This window comes from Mustelus asterias, chromosome 2 (assembly GCF_964213995.1).
Source record: "Mustelus asterias chromosome 2, sMusAst1.hap1.1, whole genome shotgun sequence".
NCBI classification, from domain to species: Eukaryota; Metazoa; Chordata; class Chondrichthyes; order Carcharhiniformes; family Triakidae; genus Mustelus; species Mustelus asterias.
Genome location: NC_135802.1, coordinates 15,018,680 through 15,037,889, shown reverse-complemented (window position 1 = coordinate 15,037,889; position 19,210 = coordinate 15,018,680). Strand labels below are relative to the sequence as shown.

Genomic DNA, 19,210 nt, shown 5'->3' with positions numbered 1-19,210 from the left:
CTCTGTGTAAAACACTTTCTCATACATCTCCTTTAAACCTTGCCCCTCGCACCTTAAACCTATGACCCCTAATAATTGACTCTTCTACCCTGGGAAAAAGCTTCTGACTAACCACTCTGTCCATGCCTCTCATAATCATGTAGACTTCTATCCGGTCGCCCCTCAACCTCCGTCACTCCAGTGAGAACAAACCAAGTTTCTCCAACTTCTCCTCATTGCTAATGCCCTCCATACCAGGCAACATCCTGGTAAATCTTTTCAGTCCCCTGTCCAAAGCCTCCACATCCTTCTGGTACTGCGCCGACCAGAATTGAACACTATATTCCAAATGCGGCTTAACTAAGGTTCTGTTAAGCTGCAACATGACCTGCCAATTTTTAAACTCAATGCCCCGTAGATTCTTAATTCCAGATATCTTTTATTGAATACAAATTCCACCATCTACCATGGCGGGATTCGAACTCGGGTCCCCAGAACATTAGCTAAGTTTCTGGATTAATAATCTAGCAATAACAACACTATGCCATAGCCTCCCTGACCCAAACTTCCCCCATCTAGATCATTTTGATTCACCTTTTGAGATAGATGGACTTAGCTCACCATCCTTGTGAAGATGCCTGCTACAATGATTATGATTTTCTTGCGAGGACTCTTACTTGTTAAGCTGAATAAGAAAGATCCCAAGACTTAATCAGTAAAGGGTGACCCTTAGGGAAATAAAGTAAAGTTTGTTTATTAGTCACAAGTAAGGCTCACATTAACACTGCAATGAAGTTACAGTGAAATAGCCCTAGTCGCCACACTCCGGCACCTGTTTGGGTACACTGAGGGAGAATTTAGCATGGCCAATGCACCTAACCAGTACGTCTTTTGGATTGTGGGAAGAAACCGGAGCACCTGGAGGAAACACACGCAGACATGGGGAGAACATGCAAACTCCGCACAGCCAGTGATCCAAGCCGGGAATCGAACCCGGATCACTGGCACTGTGAGGCAGCAGTGCTAACCACTGTGCCACCATGGCTATCCAGGGAAATGGGGTTGATCTATTAAAAATGGAGGGGCTTATAGGGTATAATCATCTCTGCATGTTCCTCAAAACTCTAGTGTTTTTGTCTACATATCTGGGGCGTGTTAGATTACGTGGGGCGTTAGATTAATTAAGCAGACAGATTGGATAGTTCTTTAATTGTAATATTGTGTGTACCAATTTCTGAACCAAAATCTAAGAATAATGAACTTGAGAATGATTGGAAAGTAGGCCTCATCTTAGATAGTTGAGAGGTATGGTGTACAATCACTCAAATGTCAGTTAGGGTGATACTGAATGCTTCATATTCTCATTCCTTTTCATTGACTTGCCAGAAGAGATACACTCGTTGGTATGAAATGACTTGTCAAACGTTGTTCATTCCTGACTCGATGGTCACCAATTCATCGGGAATATGTATTGAAGCTTGCAACCATTGTAAGGGCTGACAATCTCACCTGCTTCTCCACCTCACTCTTTGCCGTCTTGTATCCTGGGGTCCCATGCGAGGTGGCTCATGTTGTGACCGCACCGCGATCCCTTCAGCGCCCACTAACGCTGTTCATTTCCAAATGCTTCACCAGGTACACTTTCACTGGAATTTACACTTTTGAATCAGTGATAAAAATATTGGCAAGAGGATTCTGCGTTGATAGATTCACCTTCCTTCGAGATCCATGGAACTGGTTGGATTTCAGTGTTGTTTTAATGGCGTAAGTGTAAAGTCAAGCTGGCATTATGTCAAGACCATTAATTTACTCTTCCTGTTTGTACTGTGTTCTAAGCCCTCATTCGAATATGTTTCATTAACTGGTGCATTTAATGATATAACAATGCTCTCTGTCTGTTACTCCATCTTGTTGGTTTTTCTTGCATAATTTTTGAACTTGTCTCACCCCTCCTCTGAAAATAAGCTTTTCTCTCTGCCATTTTCAATCATGTTGGTATGTTTCTTCACTGATGATCCACTAAAATATTAAGAGTTTGTTGCTGTTTGAAATCATGTTCTAACAGAGTCATTCCAGTATTGAGATGGTGTAAAGATCATGCAAATCACTCCAGCTCTGTCAAAAACCTTTCTGCAAAATCAGAGAAGAATGCAGATCATTTATGATTTTGACCTATGGAGAGACCTATGGGCTAGGTTGGTTGGCCATTCTAAATTGCCCCTTCGTGTCCCGGGATGCATCGGTTAGAGGGGTTAATGGGTAAATATGTAGGGATATGTGGATAGGGCCTGGGTGGGATTGTGGTTGGTGCAGACTCGATGGGCCGAATGGCCTCTTTCTGCACTGTAGGATTCTGAGATGTTGGAATTTTGAAATGGTTTGTGGCGTATGAAATAGATAGGATATAGTTCATAGAATATCACAGAATCCCTATAGTACAGAAAAGGCCATTTGGCCCATCGAGTCTGCACTGACTCTCTGATAGAGTAACTTACCCAGGACCTCTCCCTGCCATCTCCCCATAACCCCATTTATTTCTCAAAGCTAATCTATCTAACCTACACATCCTGGAACACTAAGGGGTAATTTAGCATGGCTAATCCACCTAACCTGCACATCTTTGGAGTGTGGGAGGAAACCGGAGCAGACCTGGGGAAAATGTGAAAACTCATTAATTAAACTCATTAGTGCATAATGTTTGTTATAGAAACATAGAAACTAGAAGCAGGAGGAGGCCATTCGGCCCTTCGAGCCTGCTTCGCCATTCATTTTGATCATGGCTGTTCATCAAATTCAATATCCTGATCCCTTTAGCCCCAAGAGCGAAATCTAATTTCTTCTTGAAATCAGACAATGTTTTGGCCTCAACTACATTCTGTGGTAGTGAATTCCACACAGCCACCATCCTCTGGGTGAAGAAATTTCTCCTCACCTCAATTCTGAAAGGTTTACTCCTCATCTTCAAACTATGAACCCTAGCTCTGGACTCCCCCACCATTGGGAATGTTCTATCTGAATATACCCTGTCTAACCCTATTAGAATTTTATAAGTTTCTATGAGATCCCCTCTCACTCTTCTAAACTCCAGTGAATATAATCCTAACCGACTTAGTCTCTCCTCATATGACAGACCTGCCATCCCAGGAATCAGCCTGGTAAACATTCGCTGTACTCCCTCTATAGCAAGGATATCCTTCCTCAGGTAAGGGCACCAAAACTGCACACAATACTCCAGGTGTGACCTCACCAACGCCCTATACAATTGCAGCAAAACATCCTTATCGCTATACTCAAATCCTCTCACTATGAATTGCAACATATGTCAATATAACTAGGTCTGTATGCATAAATCATGATGTGGAGATGCCGGCGTTGGACTGGGGTGAACACAGTAAGAAGTCTCACAACACCAGGTTAAAGTCCAACAGGTTTATTTGGTAGCAAATACCATTTGGTTTATACCAACAGGTTTATTTGGTAGCAAATACCATTTGGTAGCAAATACCATATGGTATTTGCTACCAAATAAACCTGTTGGACTTTAACCTGGTGTTGTGAGACTTCTTACTGCATAAATCACAGCAGTCCTTAGACCTTAAAACATTCTTTTGTGCTGCAATAAAGTTTTAGCATCCATCTCTCATTTTAACAGGTATTGGCCATAATGATTCACTTTCATAGTCTTAATAGCGATATTATAATGTTCTAACTACGTTAGGGGCTGTAGGTTTTAACAACAAGAAAATATGTGGCTTGCACATGTCGATCCAAACTAACAACAACAGATTTATTCTGGGAGCATTTTCTGTGCAGAGTATAAACTGAAAGTAGAACAGCATCTCTGCAACACCCTAATGATATCACCATCAAATCATGTAATCAGTGCTTAAAGCAACCTGCAACCACTTAAACATATAACAGATATACAATTGTCAGATTCTTAAAAGACATGAAGCTTCAATAATGTGACAGGTCATTAAGCCCAACAAGCCTGTCCCAATTTTGATAGCTCAATCTTATCTGCTAACCATAATATTCACACAATTCCAACTCTTTCCAGATATGGGTCTAATTATCTCTTGGATTCATTTGAATTATTTAAAAGAATGACTTGCCCCGATACTCTACTGTTTGCTAGGCGAAAACATCTTCTCGAATTCCTCTTCTTATTCTTAACCCCTGGTTGTGTAACGTTTGTCTCCCGGTATTTAAACCTTTCCATCCACTGAACAACTTATCAGCTTTGTCAAGCACTGTACATAATTCTGGAAGACGCCAGTGGACCACCTTTTCCACAGTGCACTCCTGTGTTCAGCTATGCCAAGGTGCCTAGTTTGGCCATTTGGTGAATTAATGCTTTCACGGGACGTGGGCAGAACTGGCAATGCCGCCATTTGTTGCCCATCCCTAATTGCTGTTGAACTGAGTAGCTCACGAGGCTATTTCAGAGGGCAATTAAGCGGCAACCAATTTCTGAGAGCCTGGAGTCACACATAGGCCAGACCAAGTAAGAACTGCAGATTTCCTTCCCTAAAGGACATCAGTGAACTAGATGGGCTTTTACAACAATCGGCAATAGTTGCCATGGTGACCATTACTGAGACGAGCTTTCAATTCCAGATTTTGAGAATTAGATTTAAATTCCACCAGCTGCCGTGGTGGGATTTGAACCTGTGTCCCCAGAGTGTTAGCCTGGGCCTCTGGATTACCATCTTTGAAAGACTGACATTCCACTCGTGGGTGAGACTAGAATCAAGAACCATCGATATAAGATAGCTACTAATAAATCCAAGAGGAAAGTCAGGAGAAACTTATTTAATCGGGAACTGGTTAGAATGTGGAACTCACAACCACACGGAGCAGTTGAGGTATATTGGCATTTCAGGGGAAATTAGGTAAACGCATGAAGAGACAGAATATGATGATGTTATACAGTGACAGACACATCACCAGCAATACTGTACCCCAGTGTTATACAGTAACAGACCTGTCCCCTCCAGTACTGTACCCATGTTATACAGTGGCAGACCCATCACCACCAACACTATACCCCAGTGTTATACAGTGACAGACCCCATTGTTATACGGTGACAGACCCCAGTATTATACAGTAACAGACCTGTCCCCTCCAGTACTGTACCTGTGTTATACTGTGGCAGACCCATCATCCCCAGTACTGTACCCCAGTGTTATACAGTGACAGACCCCAGTGTTATATAGTAACAGACCCATCCCCACCAGTATTATAGCCCAGTGTTACAGTGATAGACCCATCCCCACTAATACGCACCGTGGGGTGGCTTGGTGGCACAGTGGTTAGCACTGCTGCCTCACAGAGCCAGAGACCCGGGTTCAATTCTGGCCTCAGTCACTGTCTGGGTGGAGTTTGCACGTTCTCCCCGTGTCTGCATGGGTTTCCTCCGGGTGCTCTGGTTCCCTCCACAGCCCAAAGATGTCCGAGTTAGGTTGATTGGCCATGCTAAATTGACCCTAGAGTCAGAGGGTTAGCAAGAGTTATGTGGGACTATGGGAATAGGCCTGGGTGGGATTGTAGTTAGTGCAGACTTGATGGGCCAAATGGCCTCCTCCTGCACTGTAGGGATTCTATGATTCTATGTTGTTGGATAAAGAGGGTTAGGAGGAGAGCATTGATCTGTTGGGCTGAATGACCTGCTTCTGTGCTGAAAATACTCTGTAAAACTGGTGTGGGAAAAAAAGGTGAAATAAAAAGTTGTGAATTGTGAAGCCAGTTAAAATAACTGTGGTTTGATTCTGCAGGTACATAACAGAATTCGTACACCTCGGCAACGTTTCAGCTCTTCGAACTTTCAGAGTACTGAGAGCGTTGAAAACTATCTCGGTCATCCCAGGTAAGAATCTCTGCAGAGTTAGCTGTAAAATATCGGTGGTGTCCATAGCTGTCTCCTCATTGCTGCTCCTGCCACAGTTGTTGAGGATGCCCTATGGTTGCCAATGTGTACCCCTTGCCTATCACAGAGCTGTGGCTGAATTTGTTGAACATTTAAAGTCCTTTCAAATGCTGAAAACTCTTTCAGTCCTTCCAGGCGAGATATCAAACTCCAAGGCTGGCAAATCTAAAATGGACAGAACTATTATTGCATGTGGAGGGCAAGAAGACACCTTGTTGGAATAATGGTTTCAACATAAACTTATGAAGCAATGGATTGAAGTGATTTTCTCTCGGGCACCTTTGCCGCTTCATGATTTTATGTTGCTAATCTCAGATTCCTGAACGACGAAACAGGATTGTTGTCATTTTCAATGCCGTGTTCCTTTGTCTAGTCCGGAGCTTATTAACATGGGAGTGAAATAACCAGTGTTTGTGGTGACGGTAACATAGCTCGGTAAGACTGAGCATGTTCCGAACGTTATGAACAAATGGATTGGACACCTCCAATACTGAGCTGAATATCTTATTAAGGATTCACATCCTAATTCCCAGTCACTGAAAATTTCCTGTGGTGTTAAGTGGTTTTTGAGGACCAGGCAAGTGCCTGAAGAATATTCCAATGCACAACAGAGTAGGGTTAGACACGATGGGCCGAGTGGTCTGAGCACACAAATGGGCTGATCCCTCAATGCTGGTGTCATGTAGAAGGCCCACACACATCTCCATCTCTCTCTCTCGTTTTCTCTCTCCCACACACACAAACATCTCCCTTTCTCACTCACTCTCCTCCCTCTCACACACACCCCCTCCTCCCTCTCGAATACTCACCCTCTTCTCTGACACACTCACCCTCCTCTCTCACACACTCACCCTCCTCTCTCTCACACACTCACCCTCCTCTCTCATGCACTCACCCTCCTCTCTCACACACACTCACCCTCCTCTCTCACACACTCACCCTCCTCTCTCACACTCACCCTCCTCTCACATACTCACCCTCCTCTGTCACACACTCACCCTCCTCTCTCACACACTCACCCTCCTCTCTCACACACTCACCTCCTCTCTCACACACTCACCTTCCTCTCTCACACACTCACCCTCCTCTCTCACACTCACCCTCCTCTCACATACTCACCCTCCTCTGTCACACACTCACCCTCCTCTCTCACACACTCACCCTCCTCTCTCACACACTCACCCTCCTCTCTCACACACTCACCCTCCTCTCTCACACTCACCCTCCTCTCACATACTCACCCTCCTCTGTCACACACTCACCCTCCTCTCTCACACACTCACCCTCCTCTCTCACACACTCACCCTCCTCTCTCACACACTCACCCTCTTCTCTGACACACTCACCCTCCTCTCTCACACACTCACCTTCCTCTCTCACACACTCACCCTCCATTAGTGGTAGTTATTGTCAATACAGACACAATGGGCCAAAGGGCTTTCTCTGTGCTTTACGACTCTGTGACTCTATTCCACCACCTCCAATATAATTCCACCACCAAAGCCATCTTCCCTTCCCCTTTCAGCATTATGAAGCGACTGATCCCTCTCTTTGTACTCCACAATCACTCCAAAACATCCCCTCCCTGATAGAATCTTTCCACACAGACACAGGAGATGCAGTATCTGTCCTTTCACCTCTTCCCTGCTCACCATCAAAGATCCCAAACTCCCCTTCCTTGTGAAGCAATGACAGATTTGTATTGCTTTGAACCGACTATACTTAGCAAGATAGGAACATAGGAATTAGGAGATGTCGTAGGCAATTCAGCCCTTCGAGCTTGCTCCACCTTTCAATCAGATCATGGCTGATCTCTCCCTGCTCTCAAATCCACCTCCACACCTGTTCCCCATATCCCTTTTTTAAATCAGAAATGTATCTATCTCCTTCTTGAAACGATTCAGCCTCCACCGCGCTCTGGGGCAGCGAGTTCCACAAATTCACCACCCTCTGCGAGAAGCAGTTCCTCCTCATCTCAGTTTTAAATCCACCGCCTCTCAACCTATACCTCTTGTTCGAGATTGCCCCACACAAGGGTGACCACTCTGTGGGACACCTCCATTCAGTCCGCTCAGACCCTGAGCTTCCGGTTGCTAGTCATTTTCATTCTCCACTTTGCTCCCACTCTGACCTTTCTGTCCTTGGCCTGCTTCTAATGAAGCTCAATGCTAGCTCGGGGAACAACACCTCATATTGTGCCGTGAAATCCTTTGTCATTTAATCTCTACTGCCCTCCACCCCAGCACAGACCTTCCCTTTTGTTCTTCCATCCCCCTCCCCTTTTACACTTGCTCATAACCATAGAACCATAGAAAATTACAGTTCAGAAACAGGCCTTTTGGCCCTTCTTGTCTGTGCCGAACCATTTTATGCCTAGTCCCACTGACCTGCACTTGGACCATATCCCTCCACACCCCTCTCATCCATGAACCCGTCCAAGTTTTTCTTAAATGTTAAAAGTGACCCCGCATTTACCACTTTATCCGGCAGCTCATTCCACACCCCCACCACTCTCTGCGTGAAGAAGCCCCCCCTAATATTCCCTTTAAACTTTTCTCCTTTCACCCTTAACCCACGCCCTCTGGTTTTCTTCTCCCCTAGCCTCAGCGGAAAAAGCCTGCTTGCATTCACTCTATCTATACCCATCAAAATCTTATACACCTCTATCAAATCTCCCCTCAATCTTCTACGCTCCAGGGAATAAAGTCCCAACCTATTCAATCTCTCTCTGTAACTCAGCTTCTCAAGTCCCGGCAACATCCTTGTGAACCTTCTCTGCACTCTTTCAATCTTATTTACATCCTTCCTGTAACTAGGTGACCAAAACTGTACACAATACTCCAAATTCGGCCTCACCAATGCCTTATATAACCTTACCATAACACTCCATAACCTGTTACAGTTCTATCTATCTTCCCTCAATTCCAATTAAAAGCTGAAATGTCAGGCGGGATTTTACGGCTTCGCTCGTCCACAAATCATAAAATCCCGCCTGAGGTCAACGGACCTTCCCATTGTCCGCCCCTCGTGCTCTCCGATTCCCGTGGTAGGCAGGGTGGAAATTTCCGGCCATTTATTCTGTTTCCCTCTCGACAAATGTTTCCCAATTGCTGAATATTTGCAGCATTTTCTGTTTTTATTAAAGAACTAACCTTGTCCAACATTACTCGGCACTACGTAGTTATGCCCATTCATATCTATTATATATATATATATATATATATATATATAGTGCTCAAGTGTAAATTGCTTGCTGTCTTGCCCTCTCACCCACACATGTGTCCTCCCGTTGCTGTAAGTACACTGACTCATTGGCAATTGCCTGTGGGGTGAAAATGCTTTTCTATTAAAGCAAAACAGGTCACTGTCTGCTTTTGTCTAGAATTAATGATCTGCAAACCAAAATCTTCCAGGTTTACAGTTCTCAATGACAGGATTTAGTGGGTTGATCATTCACAGTGATAAGAAACAGAAGCTTTCATTTCTTTTTAGAAAAGAGCAACATTCAGCCCCAAAGTCTCTCACCCTTATATAAACCTGTGCTCGCACAGTCTCACCACTTAATTAATAAATATATGAAGTTACTTGAGCTTAGCTCCACTGCCCTGGACACTGATATCATAGAATCCATAGAATCCTACAGTGCAGAAGGAGGCCATTCGGACCATCGAGTCTGCACCAACCACAATCCCACCCAGGCCCTATCCCCATAACCCCATGCATTTACCCTAGCTAGTCCCCCTGACATGAAGGTGCAATTTAGCACAGCCAATCCACCTAACCCGCACATCTTTGGACTGTGGGAGGAAACCCACGCAGACACGGGGAGAACATGCAAACTCCACAGAGACAGTGACCCGAGCCGGGAATCAAACACAGGTCCCTGGCGCTGTGAGGCAGCAGTGCTAACCACTGTGCCACTGTGCTGCTGGCATATACCGCTGGTATGACACTGGCGTACAAAGGTTTAAAGTGTTGGTTTGAAATTCCTCCCTCTGACGCTTTAGCAATGGCATCAACTCAATTACAATAAATTGGTGACACCCTCCACCATTTCCCCTTGAACACATGGAGGACTCGAAATATTGTAACATTCAAGGATATGGAACAACTGCATGAAATTAGTGCATCTTTAATGGTAGTTGCTATTGGTGCAGACTTGATGGGTCAAAGGGTCTTTCCTGGGCTGTATGACTCCAGGACCCGTTCATTATTCACACATCACAATTTAGTGCGGTGTTCTGACTTTATTTCATATGCACACAAACATACAGTGGCGTATGGGAAATGTTATATCTTTGTTCAAGAAAGGGTGTAATCGTCAACTCAGCTGTCACAAGTCAGTCGGTTCAACCTCAGCGGTGGGGAATTTTTCAGAAACAATCATTCAGGAAAAATTAACATACAGTCATAGAGTCATAGAGGTTTACAGCATGGAAACAGTCCCTTCGGCCCAACTTGTCCATGCCGCCCTTTTTTTAAACCCCTAAGCTAATTCCAATTGCCTGCATTTGGCCCATATCCCTCTATACCCATCTTACCCATGTAACTGTCTAAATGCTTTTTAAAAGACAAAATTGTACCCGCCTCTACTACTACCTCTGGCAGCTTGTTCCAGACACTCACCACCCTCTGCGTGGAAAAAATTGTCCCTCTGGACCCTTTTGTATCTCTCCATTCCCACCTTAAACATATGCCCTCTAGTTTTAGACTCCCCTACCTTTGGGAAAAGATATTAACTGTCTAGCTAATCTGTGCCCCTCATTATTTTATAGACCTCTATAAAATCACCCCTCAGCCTCCTACGCTCCATAGAAAAAAGTCCCAGTCTATCCAGCCTCTCCTTATAACTCAAGCCATCAAGTCCCAGTAGCATCCTAGTAAATCTTTTCTCCACTCTTTCTAGTTTAATAATATCCTTTCTATAATAGGGTGACCAGAACTGTAACACTGTAATTGCCAACCAATGCAATTGACATTGATATATTGACAGTCATTACTCTTGCTGAAGGTGTTAAACTATCATTCAGTTTAATAGCTGGCAAACCAATTGAGGTAAATACACTCAGAGTGTAATGACAGTCAGAATGAGAGTGCAGTACACACTGGACAGTGCTGATTTACTCAGAATGGATTGTTTCCGAAACCCACATCTTCTGATTTGAAAATGATGTGCAAAAAAGTGGGCGGCACGGTGGCACAGTGGTTAGAACTGCTGCCTCACAGCTCCAGGGACTGGGGTTCGATTCCCAGCTTGGGTCACTGCCTCTGCGGAGTCTGCACATTCTCCCCGTGTCTGCGTGGGTTTCCTCCGGCCGCTCCGGTTTCCTCCCACAGTCCGAAGGTGTGCGGGTTAGGTTGATTGCCCGTGCTAAATTGTCTATGGTGTCCCGTGATGTGTAGGTGAGAGGGATTAGCAGGGTAAATGTGTGGGGTTATGGGGGTAGGGCCTGGGTGGGATTGTGGTCGGTGCAGACTCGATGGGCTGAATGGCCTCCTTCTGCACTGTCGGGATTCAATGATTTCTAAGAATTAGGTCTGTGCAACGGCCTGTAACCACAGCTGTCTCGCTGTGTTGGAAGCTCTCTTGGCTCTAGGTCAAAAGGTCTGTGAGCCTGAGTCACATCTCAATAGCTGAATTCTACAATCAAGGTTGACCTCCCGACTTGTTGGAATATATCAATAATTTGTGCTCATTGATTTAATTTATAAATAGTCACTCTAACTAGTCATGAGTCAAATTAATGGCAGTTCATCTCTCATTTTATACTGATAGATGATGTGGGAGAGATGTGAGAGCTAATAGCCATCATAATTATTGTCTATCAATAAATTGCAGCAGCAGTTTCTAGATCTGCAGCTTGTACCTAGGTTGCCTCGCAAGCACTATGACAGGGGCAGAAAGATGTTGCTATGTAGCATTGCCTGGTGTCGGAACTGGCATCACCTCACCCCGTACAATAACAGGAAGATTGCTGTGGTGTTGCGCCTCACTGAATGAATTCTTCTTCTGGTGCCTTCCATCTTCAGGGCCATCCAACTCCCACATTCAGTGTTGGAAATTATTACACCCCCTGAGCCGGTTCCCCCTTTCAGTTAGATCGCAGCTGACTTGTACTTTAGCTTGATGTCCCTGCCTTTGTTTCATATTCCTTGACTGTTCCTATCGATTTTAGGCGTGAAAATATCAATTAACCCCCTGTATTCGCAACCTTTTAAGAGTTCCAGATTTCCTCTATATTTTGTGTGAAAAAGCACTTCCTGATTTCACCCCTAGCCTGCCTAAGTCTAAATTATGATACTATATTTTTAAGATTACCCTTGTTCTGGATTCCTCACCAGAGGAAGTACATTCTCTGTATCTACCCTATATCTCCTAAGCATTTTAGACACCTTGATTAGGACATTCTCGACTGAACATCATGCTGTGTTTAGCGTCTGAACACAATTCTGTACAACTGTCGCATTGTTTCTCATTTCTGTATTCTAACCTCTTGGTTTGTTCTCACTGGAACGACGGAGGTTGAGGGGCGACCTGATAGAAGTTATTAGGGGCATGGAGAGAGTGGATAGTCAGAAGCTTTTTCCCAGGGTGGAAGAGTCAATTACTAGGGGGCATGGGTTTAAGGTGCGAGGGGCAAGGTTTAAAGTAGATGTACGAGGCAATGTTTTTTACACAGCAGGTGATGGGTGCCTGGAACCCGCTGCCGGGGGAGGTAGTGGAAGCAGATACGATAGTGACTTTTAAGGGGCGTCTGGACAAATACATGAATAGGATGGGAGTAGAGGGATATGGTCCCCGGAAGGGTAGGGGGTTTTAGTTAAGACGGGCAGCATGGTCGGTGCAGGCTTGGAGGGCCGAAGGGCCTGTTCCTGTGCTGTAATTTTCTTTTCTCTTTGTTCTTTAACCCCCTCACGAGAAAGGCCAACACTTCATTCGTCTTTTTGATCACTTATTGGACCTCTGCACCAGCTTTTAGTGATTATGGACAAGAATACCTAAATCCCTGAGCTCCTTATCAGTTAATAGCCTCTCACTGTTAGGAAAGCATTCTCATTTATTTGTCTTTCTCAAACACTGTGCACGGTGGCACGATGGTTAGCATTGCTGCCTCACAGCGCCAGGGACCTGGGTTCAATTCCTGGCTTGGGTCACTGTCTGTGTGGAGTTTGCACATTCTCCCCGTGTCTGAGTGAGTTTCCTTTGGGTGCTCTGGTTTCCTCCCATAGTGTGGAGATGCCGGCGTTGGACTGGGGTAAACACAGTAAGAAGTTTAACAACACCAGGTTAAAGTCCAACAGGTTTATTTGGTAGCAAAAGCCACACAAGCTTTCGGAGCTGCAAGCCCCTTCTTCAGGTGAGTGGGAATTCTGTTCACAAACAGAGCATATAAAGACACAAGCTCAATTTACATGAATAATGGTTGGAATGCGAATACTTACAACTAATCAAGTCTTTAAGAAACAAAACAACGTGAGTGGAGAGAGCATCAAGACAGGCTAAAAAGATGTGTATTGTCTCCAGACAAGACAGCCAGTGAAACTCTGTGGGGGTTACAAATAGTGTGACATGAACCCAATATCCCGGTTGAGGCCGTCCTCGTGTGTGCGGAACTTGGCTATCAGTTTCTGCTCAGCGACTCTGCGCCGTCGTGTGTCGTGAAGGCCGCCTTGGAGAACGCTTACCCGAATATCAGAGGGATGTCCCGAGGCATGGTACATTGGGGAAACTATGCAGACGCTGCGACAACGGATGAATGAACACCGCTCGACAATCACCAGGCAAGACTGTTCTCTTCCTGTTGGGGAGCACTTCAGCGGTCACGGGCATTTGGCCTCTGATATTCGGGTAAGCGTTCTCCAAGGCGGCCTTCACGACACACGACAGCGCAGAGTCGCTGAGCAGAAACTGATAGCCAAGTTCCGCACACACGAGGACGGCCTCAACCGGGATATTGGGTTCATGTCACACTATTTGTAACCCCCACAGAGTTTCACTGGCTGTCTTGTCTGGAGACAATACACATCTTTTTAGCCTGTCTTGATGCTCTCTCCACTCACGTTTTGTTTCTTAAAGACTTGATTAGTTGTAAGTATTCGCATTCCAACCATTATTCATGTAAATTGAGTTTGTGTCTTTATATGCTCTGTTTGTGAACAGAATTCCCACTCACCTGAAGAAGGGGCTTGCAGCTCCGAAAGCTTGTGTGGCTTTTGCTACCAAATAAACCTGTTGGACTTTAACCTGGTGTTGTTAAACTTCTTACTGTGTTCCTCCCATAGTGCAAAGATGTACGGGTTAGGTGGATTGGCCATGCTAAATTGCCCCTTAGTGTCAGGGGGACTAACTAAGATAAATCCATGGGGTTGTGGGGATAGGGCCTAGGTGGGATTGTGACTGAGGATAGGGCCTGCATTGAGACACCTCAATTGCAATATCTATGCCCCATTGTAATGTCCCCTTTCTCCCACACAACTCTCTGTGCCTCTTAATTTAATGTCAAACACAAACTTGGATGTACAACTCTCTATCCATTCATCCAAGTCATTGATATATATGAGATAAAACGAAGACTCCAGTATCAATCCTTGAAGAGCAACAGTTTCCACCTTCCACCAAGCAGAGAGTAATTTATCCGACCCTATGGCCAGACTTCCTGCTCCTGTTCTGCTTCAGTTTTTAATGGGTCCATGCCTACCTTCACAACTGTTTTCTCTGAATAAGGTAAATTCTTAGCCCTGGGTTTTAATCATTACCTGGCAGGGGAATGGAGTAAGGAAATCCTGCTTCAGGAAGGAATTTGCATTACTATAGGAACTGTCATGATCGCAGGTTACCTTAACGTTTTTTTTATTCATTTGTGGGACATGGGCATCGCTGGCTGGTCAGCATTTATTGCCCATCCCTAGTTGCCCTTATTCAGCAGAGTCAACCACATTGCTGTGGCTCTGGAATCACATGTAGGCCAGACCAGGTAAGGACGGCAGATTTCCTTCCCTCAAGGACATTAGTGAACCAGATGGGTTTTTCCGACAATCAACAACAGTTTCATGGTCATCAGTAGATCCTTAATTCCGTATATTATTTATTGAATTCAATTTCGACCACTGCGGGTGGCGGGATTCGAACCTGGGTCCCCAGAGCATTAGCTGAGTTTCTGGATTATTCTAGCAATAATGCCACTAGGCCATCGCCGCCCCATTGGCATCTTACAGTGAATTAAGTATTTTGAAGAGTAGTCGCTACTGTAATGCAGGAAACGCAAGAACTAATTGATAAACATCAAACTTCCACAAACAGCAATGTGATGATCACCAGAGAAGCTGTTTTAGTGATATTGGTCGAGTATTGTCCCAGAACACCGTGCCCTCCCTCTGAATGGTGTTACAGGAATTAATCTCCACCTGGGAGGGCAGACAGGGTCTTGGTTTGCAGCTTCGTCAGAGAGGCGGCACATCTGACAGTGCAGCACACCCGCTGGCGTTGCACTGAACTACCAGTCTCGATGTTTGTGCTCAATTCTGTGGATTGGGACTGCCAAGCCCAGCCTTGTGACCCCAGTCACCGTTGTAATAATGCACTTACACAGACTTTATTAGTGAACAAAAAGGCATTTATTTACTGTGATCTTCAAGAGGCAGCAGCATGTTTGCAGCTAATGCTAAAATACCTCTCTCGAGGAGAACACCTCCACTCTGAGTCCCGATTGGCCACCCAGGCCAGGTGACCCTTATTCTGCTGTATTGTCCTTAAAGCGACAATCGCTACACATGGGTAACACTTCAGCACCAGAATCTATCTTTCATTTGCACAGATATAGAATTTATCCTTAATAAAACCGTAAGATATAGGAGCAGAATTAAGCCATTCAGCCCATCGAGTCTGCTCTGCCATTCAATCATGGCTAATAAATTTCTCAACCCCATTCTCCTGCCTTTTCCCTGTAACCTTTGATCCCCTTACCAATCACTAATCTATCTATCTCTGTCTTAAATACACTCAATGCCCCCCCCCCCCCCACAGCCTTCTGTGGCAATGAATTCCACAGACTCACTACCCTCTGGGTGAAGAAATTCCTCCTCATCTCAGATCTAAAAGGTCGTCCCTTTACTCTGAGGCTGTGCCCTCAGATCTTTGAATCTCCCACTAATGGAAACGCTCTATCCAGGCCTTTCAGTATTCTGTAAGTTTCAATGAGATTCCCCTCATCCTTTTAAACTCCATCGAGTACAGACCCAGAGTCCTCAAACGCTATCCAGGAGGTTCTGTAAGGACTGTGCCATTCTCCTCCCCTATCGCAAGAACTTCCTTCCTCCACTCCATGGAGGTAATGCTTATCTTCCAGGTAGATGTCTACTTCCCTGAGTTCGGGGGAATTTGGCAGCGTGCAAAGGGATCTGAGCCAATTCAGTAGCTGGACTAAGGAACGGCAGACAGATTAGACCATAATTAATTGTAAAGTAATATAAAACATTGCTATTAATGGTGGATGCATTTTTATTGATTGTTGATGGAACATTTCTTTGTCATTGTGAAACTGGCATGTGGAGATTTCATAGAATCCCTACAGTGCAGAACGAGGCCATTTGGACAATCAAGTCTGCACTGACTTTCAAACAGAGCACGTTACCCAGGCCCACACCCCACCCCACCCTATGCCTGTAACCCCACGCATTTACCCAGCTAATCCCGTAACCAAAACATCTTTGGACACCAAGGGGCAATTTAGTATGGCCAATCCACCTAAGTATTCGTCAAACATCACCGAGCTGCATCCCTGGCTGTATAATTGAATATCAAAACATTGTTTTACTCCTGTATAACCCACAGGGGAAGGACCCGTGTTGCAGTCGTAGCAGCGGTCCCTACCTCCAGGGTTCAAGTTCCACTCCAGAACTGGATGGTCACAGAACAGATGTTCATAATGTGGCCAAACTGTTGATTATCAGCCCGACAATCTTTCCAAAGTACCTGATGGTAGGCAGTAAGAGTGGGAGAGTTTCCCGGTCAGACATACTGCAGAAGGCAAAGGGAAACCATGGAAGAACTTTGCCAAAAATAACCACGGGACAATGCAATGGAAGGCCTTGGTTCCCAAATTACCTTCCTCGGTCATCCTGGAGAAGGATAAATCATATGAAAGACCACCATGAGAATATTATGGGTAATGTTGATGGAACAAGTGGTGGGATTTTACAACCTCACTCATCCCAAAACCATACGATCCCGCCCAGGGTCAAAGGACCTTTCCCTGGTCCGCCCCTCACCCACTCCGGTTCCCGTCACAGGCGGAACGGTAAAATTCCGGCCAAGGATTCAATCAGTTATTTGACTCTGACTCTAATAAAGGTTTTAAGAGATTAATCATAGATTCCCTACAGTGCAGAAGGAGGCCATTCGGCCCAATGAGTCTGCACCGGCAACTATCACACCCAGGCCCTAACCCCGTAACCCCATATATTTACCCTGCTTATCCCCCTGACGCTAAAGGGCAATTTAGCATGGCCAATCCATCTAACCCACACATCTTTGGACTGTGGGAGGAAACCGGAGCACCCGGAGGAAACCCACGCAGACACGGGGAGAATGTGCAGACTCCGACAGACAGTGACCCGAGCCGGGAATCAAACCCGGGATACTGGCGCTGTGAATCAGCAGTGCTAACCAGGGTGCCACCATGCCGCCCCTAAAGAAGATCCTTAGAGAGAATCCAGTTTCCATTTCTTTAGTTCAAGAAGAAATTAGATATAGCTCTTGGGGCTAAAGTGATCAAGGGATATTGGGGGAAGAGGGGGGAGTCAAGATATTGAATTTGATGATCAGCCGTGATCAAAATGAATGGCGGAGCAGGCTCGAAGGGCCAAATGGCCTCCTCCTGCTTCCAGTTTCTCCGGTTATATGGTTGATATGGACTCCCAATATTATTCAGCGAGTGGCGAGAATGTGGAATACACTAACACATGAATTGGATGAGGCAATGACATCGATGCAGTTAAGGGCAATCTACACAAACACATGAGGGAAAAAGGAATAGGGTTGAGATTGATAGGGTTACAGTTGGAGGAGGTTTTCGAATGTGGACCACTTGGGCTGAATGCCCAGTATCGATACTCTAAATTCAATGTAAATCAAATGAACGTTGTTCAGTCGCATCTTTCTCAAAGTTTAAACTCTGGATGATCAGACAATGGAAGCACTGCATCATCAATCACCTTTAGCAAATGTCCTGATATCATGGCATTGACGATGTTCTGTCCCTAACAAGCTAATTGTTCCAATATTTCTTTGCAGGCCTAAAAACCATTGTAGGTGCATTGATACAATCCGTGAGGAAGCTCGCCGACGTCTTGATTCTGACCGTGTTCTGCTTAAGTGTCTTTGCCCTCATTGGTCTTCAGCTATTCATGGGGAACTTGCGTCAGAAATGTGTGCGCGATTGGCGAATAGTTGACAATGTCATGCTGAACGAAACAGGGAATTTTACCTGGCCGTGGAATTGTACGTTTGAAGAATTCATTAATAATAAAGGTAAGCCTGAGATCGCATACTGCTTAATCTATACTCAAAAATCCTCCAGCAGCTCTATGTTATGATCCCAGTTGGTGTTACAACTGGGCAGGAAAGATCCCAGAATGTGGCCTTGGCTCAAAAGGCCATGGCTGGAATTCTCTGGCCTTGCACACCCCGCTGCCGACGAGAATGAAGAATTTGGCACTCAGCCAAATCTCCACACTGCAGCGGGGCTGGAGAATCCCAGCTGCTGATGAGGTTGGAGAATTCCAGCCCGTAACATGTATTTTCTTTTTAGAAAATGTGGAGGAATAGAGTCATCACTAATTAGTTTTAACAACAAGAAGAAAATTTATTCCACATGAAAAGTTGGATTATGATACAATATTCCTTTACTCCCTCTCAGCTTCACAAATACACACAGAATTTAAGATTATGAAGGGTATAGATAGGGTGAACAGTGGGAAGCTTTTTCCCAGGTCGGAGGTGACGATCACGAGGGGTCACGGGCTCAAGGTGAGAGGGGCGAAGTATAACTCAGATATTAGAGGGATGTTTTTTACACAGAGGGTGGTGGGGGCCTGGAATGCGCTGCCAAGTAGGGTGGTGGAGGCAGGCACGCTGACATCGTTTAAGACTTACCTGGATAGTCACATGAGCAGCCTGGGAATGGAGGGATACAAACGATTGGTCTAGTTGGACCAAAGAGCGGCACAGGCTTGGAGGGCCGAAGGGCCTGTTTCCTGTGCTGTACTGTTCTTTGTTCTTTGTTCTTTGTTAACATGGATTA

General features: G+C 45.1%; 1 protein-coding gene across 1 annotated transcript in view; it reads left to right on the top strand.

Annotated features, from left to right (window-relative positions):
• scn5lab (sodium channel, voltage gated, type V-like, alpha b) overlaps positions 1-19,210 on the top strand; it is a 197,793-nt gene that overhangs the window by 8,520 nt on the left and 170,063 nt on the right. The window contains exons 4-6 of the mRNA XM_078231635.1: positions 1,615-1,743; positions 5,758-5,849; positions 18,202-18,496. Of these exons, the coding sequence (XP_078087761.1) occupies positions 1,615-1,743; positions 5,758-5,849; positions 18,202-18,496 (516 nt within the window). The remainder of the gene's footprint in view (positions 1-1,614; positions 1,744-5,757; positions 5,850-18,201; positions 18,497-19,210) is intronic.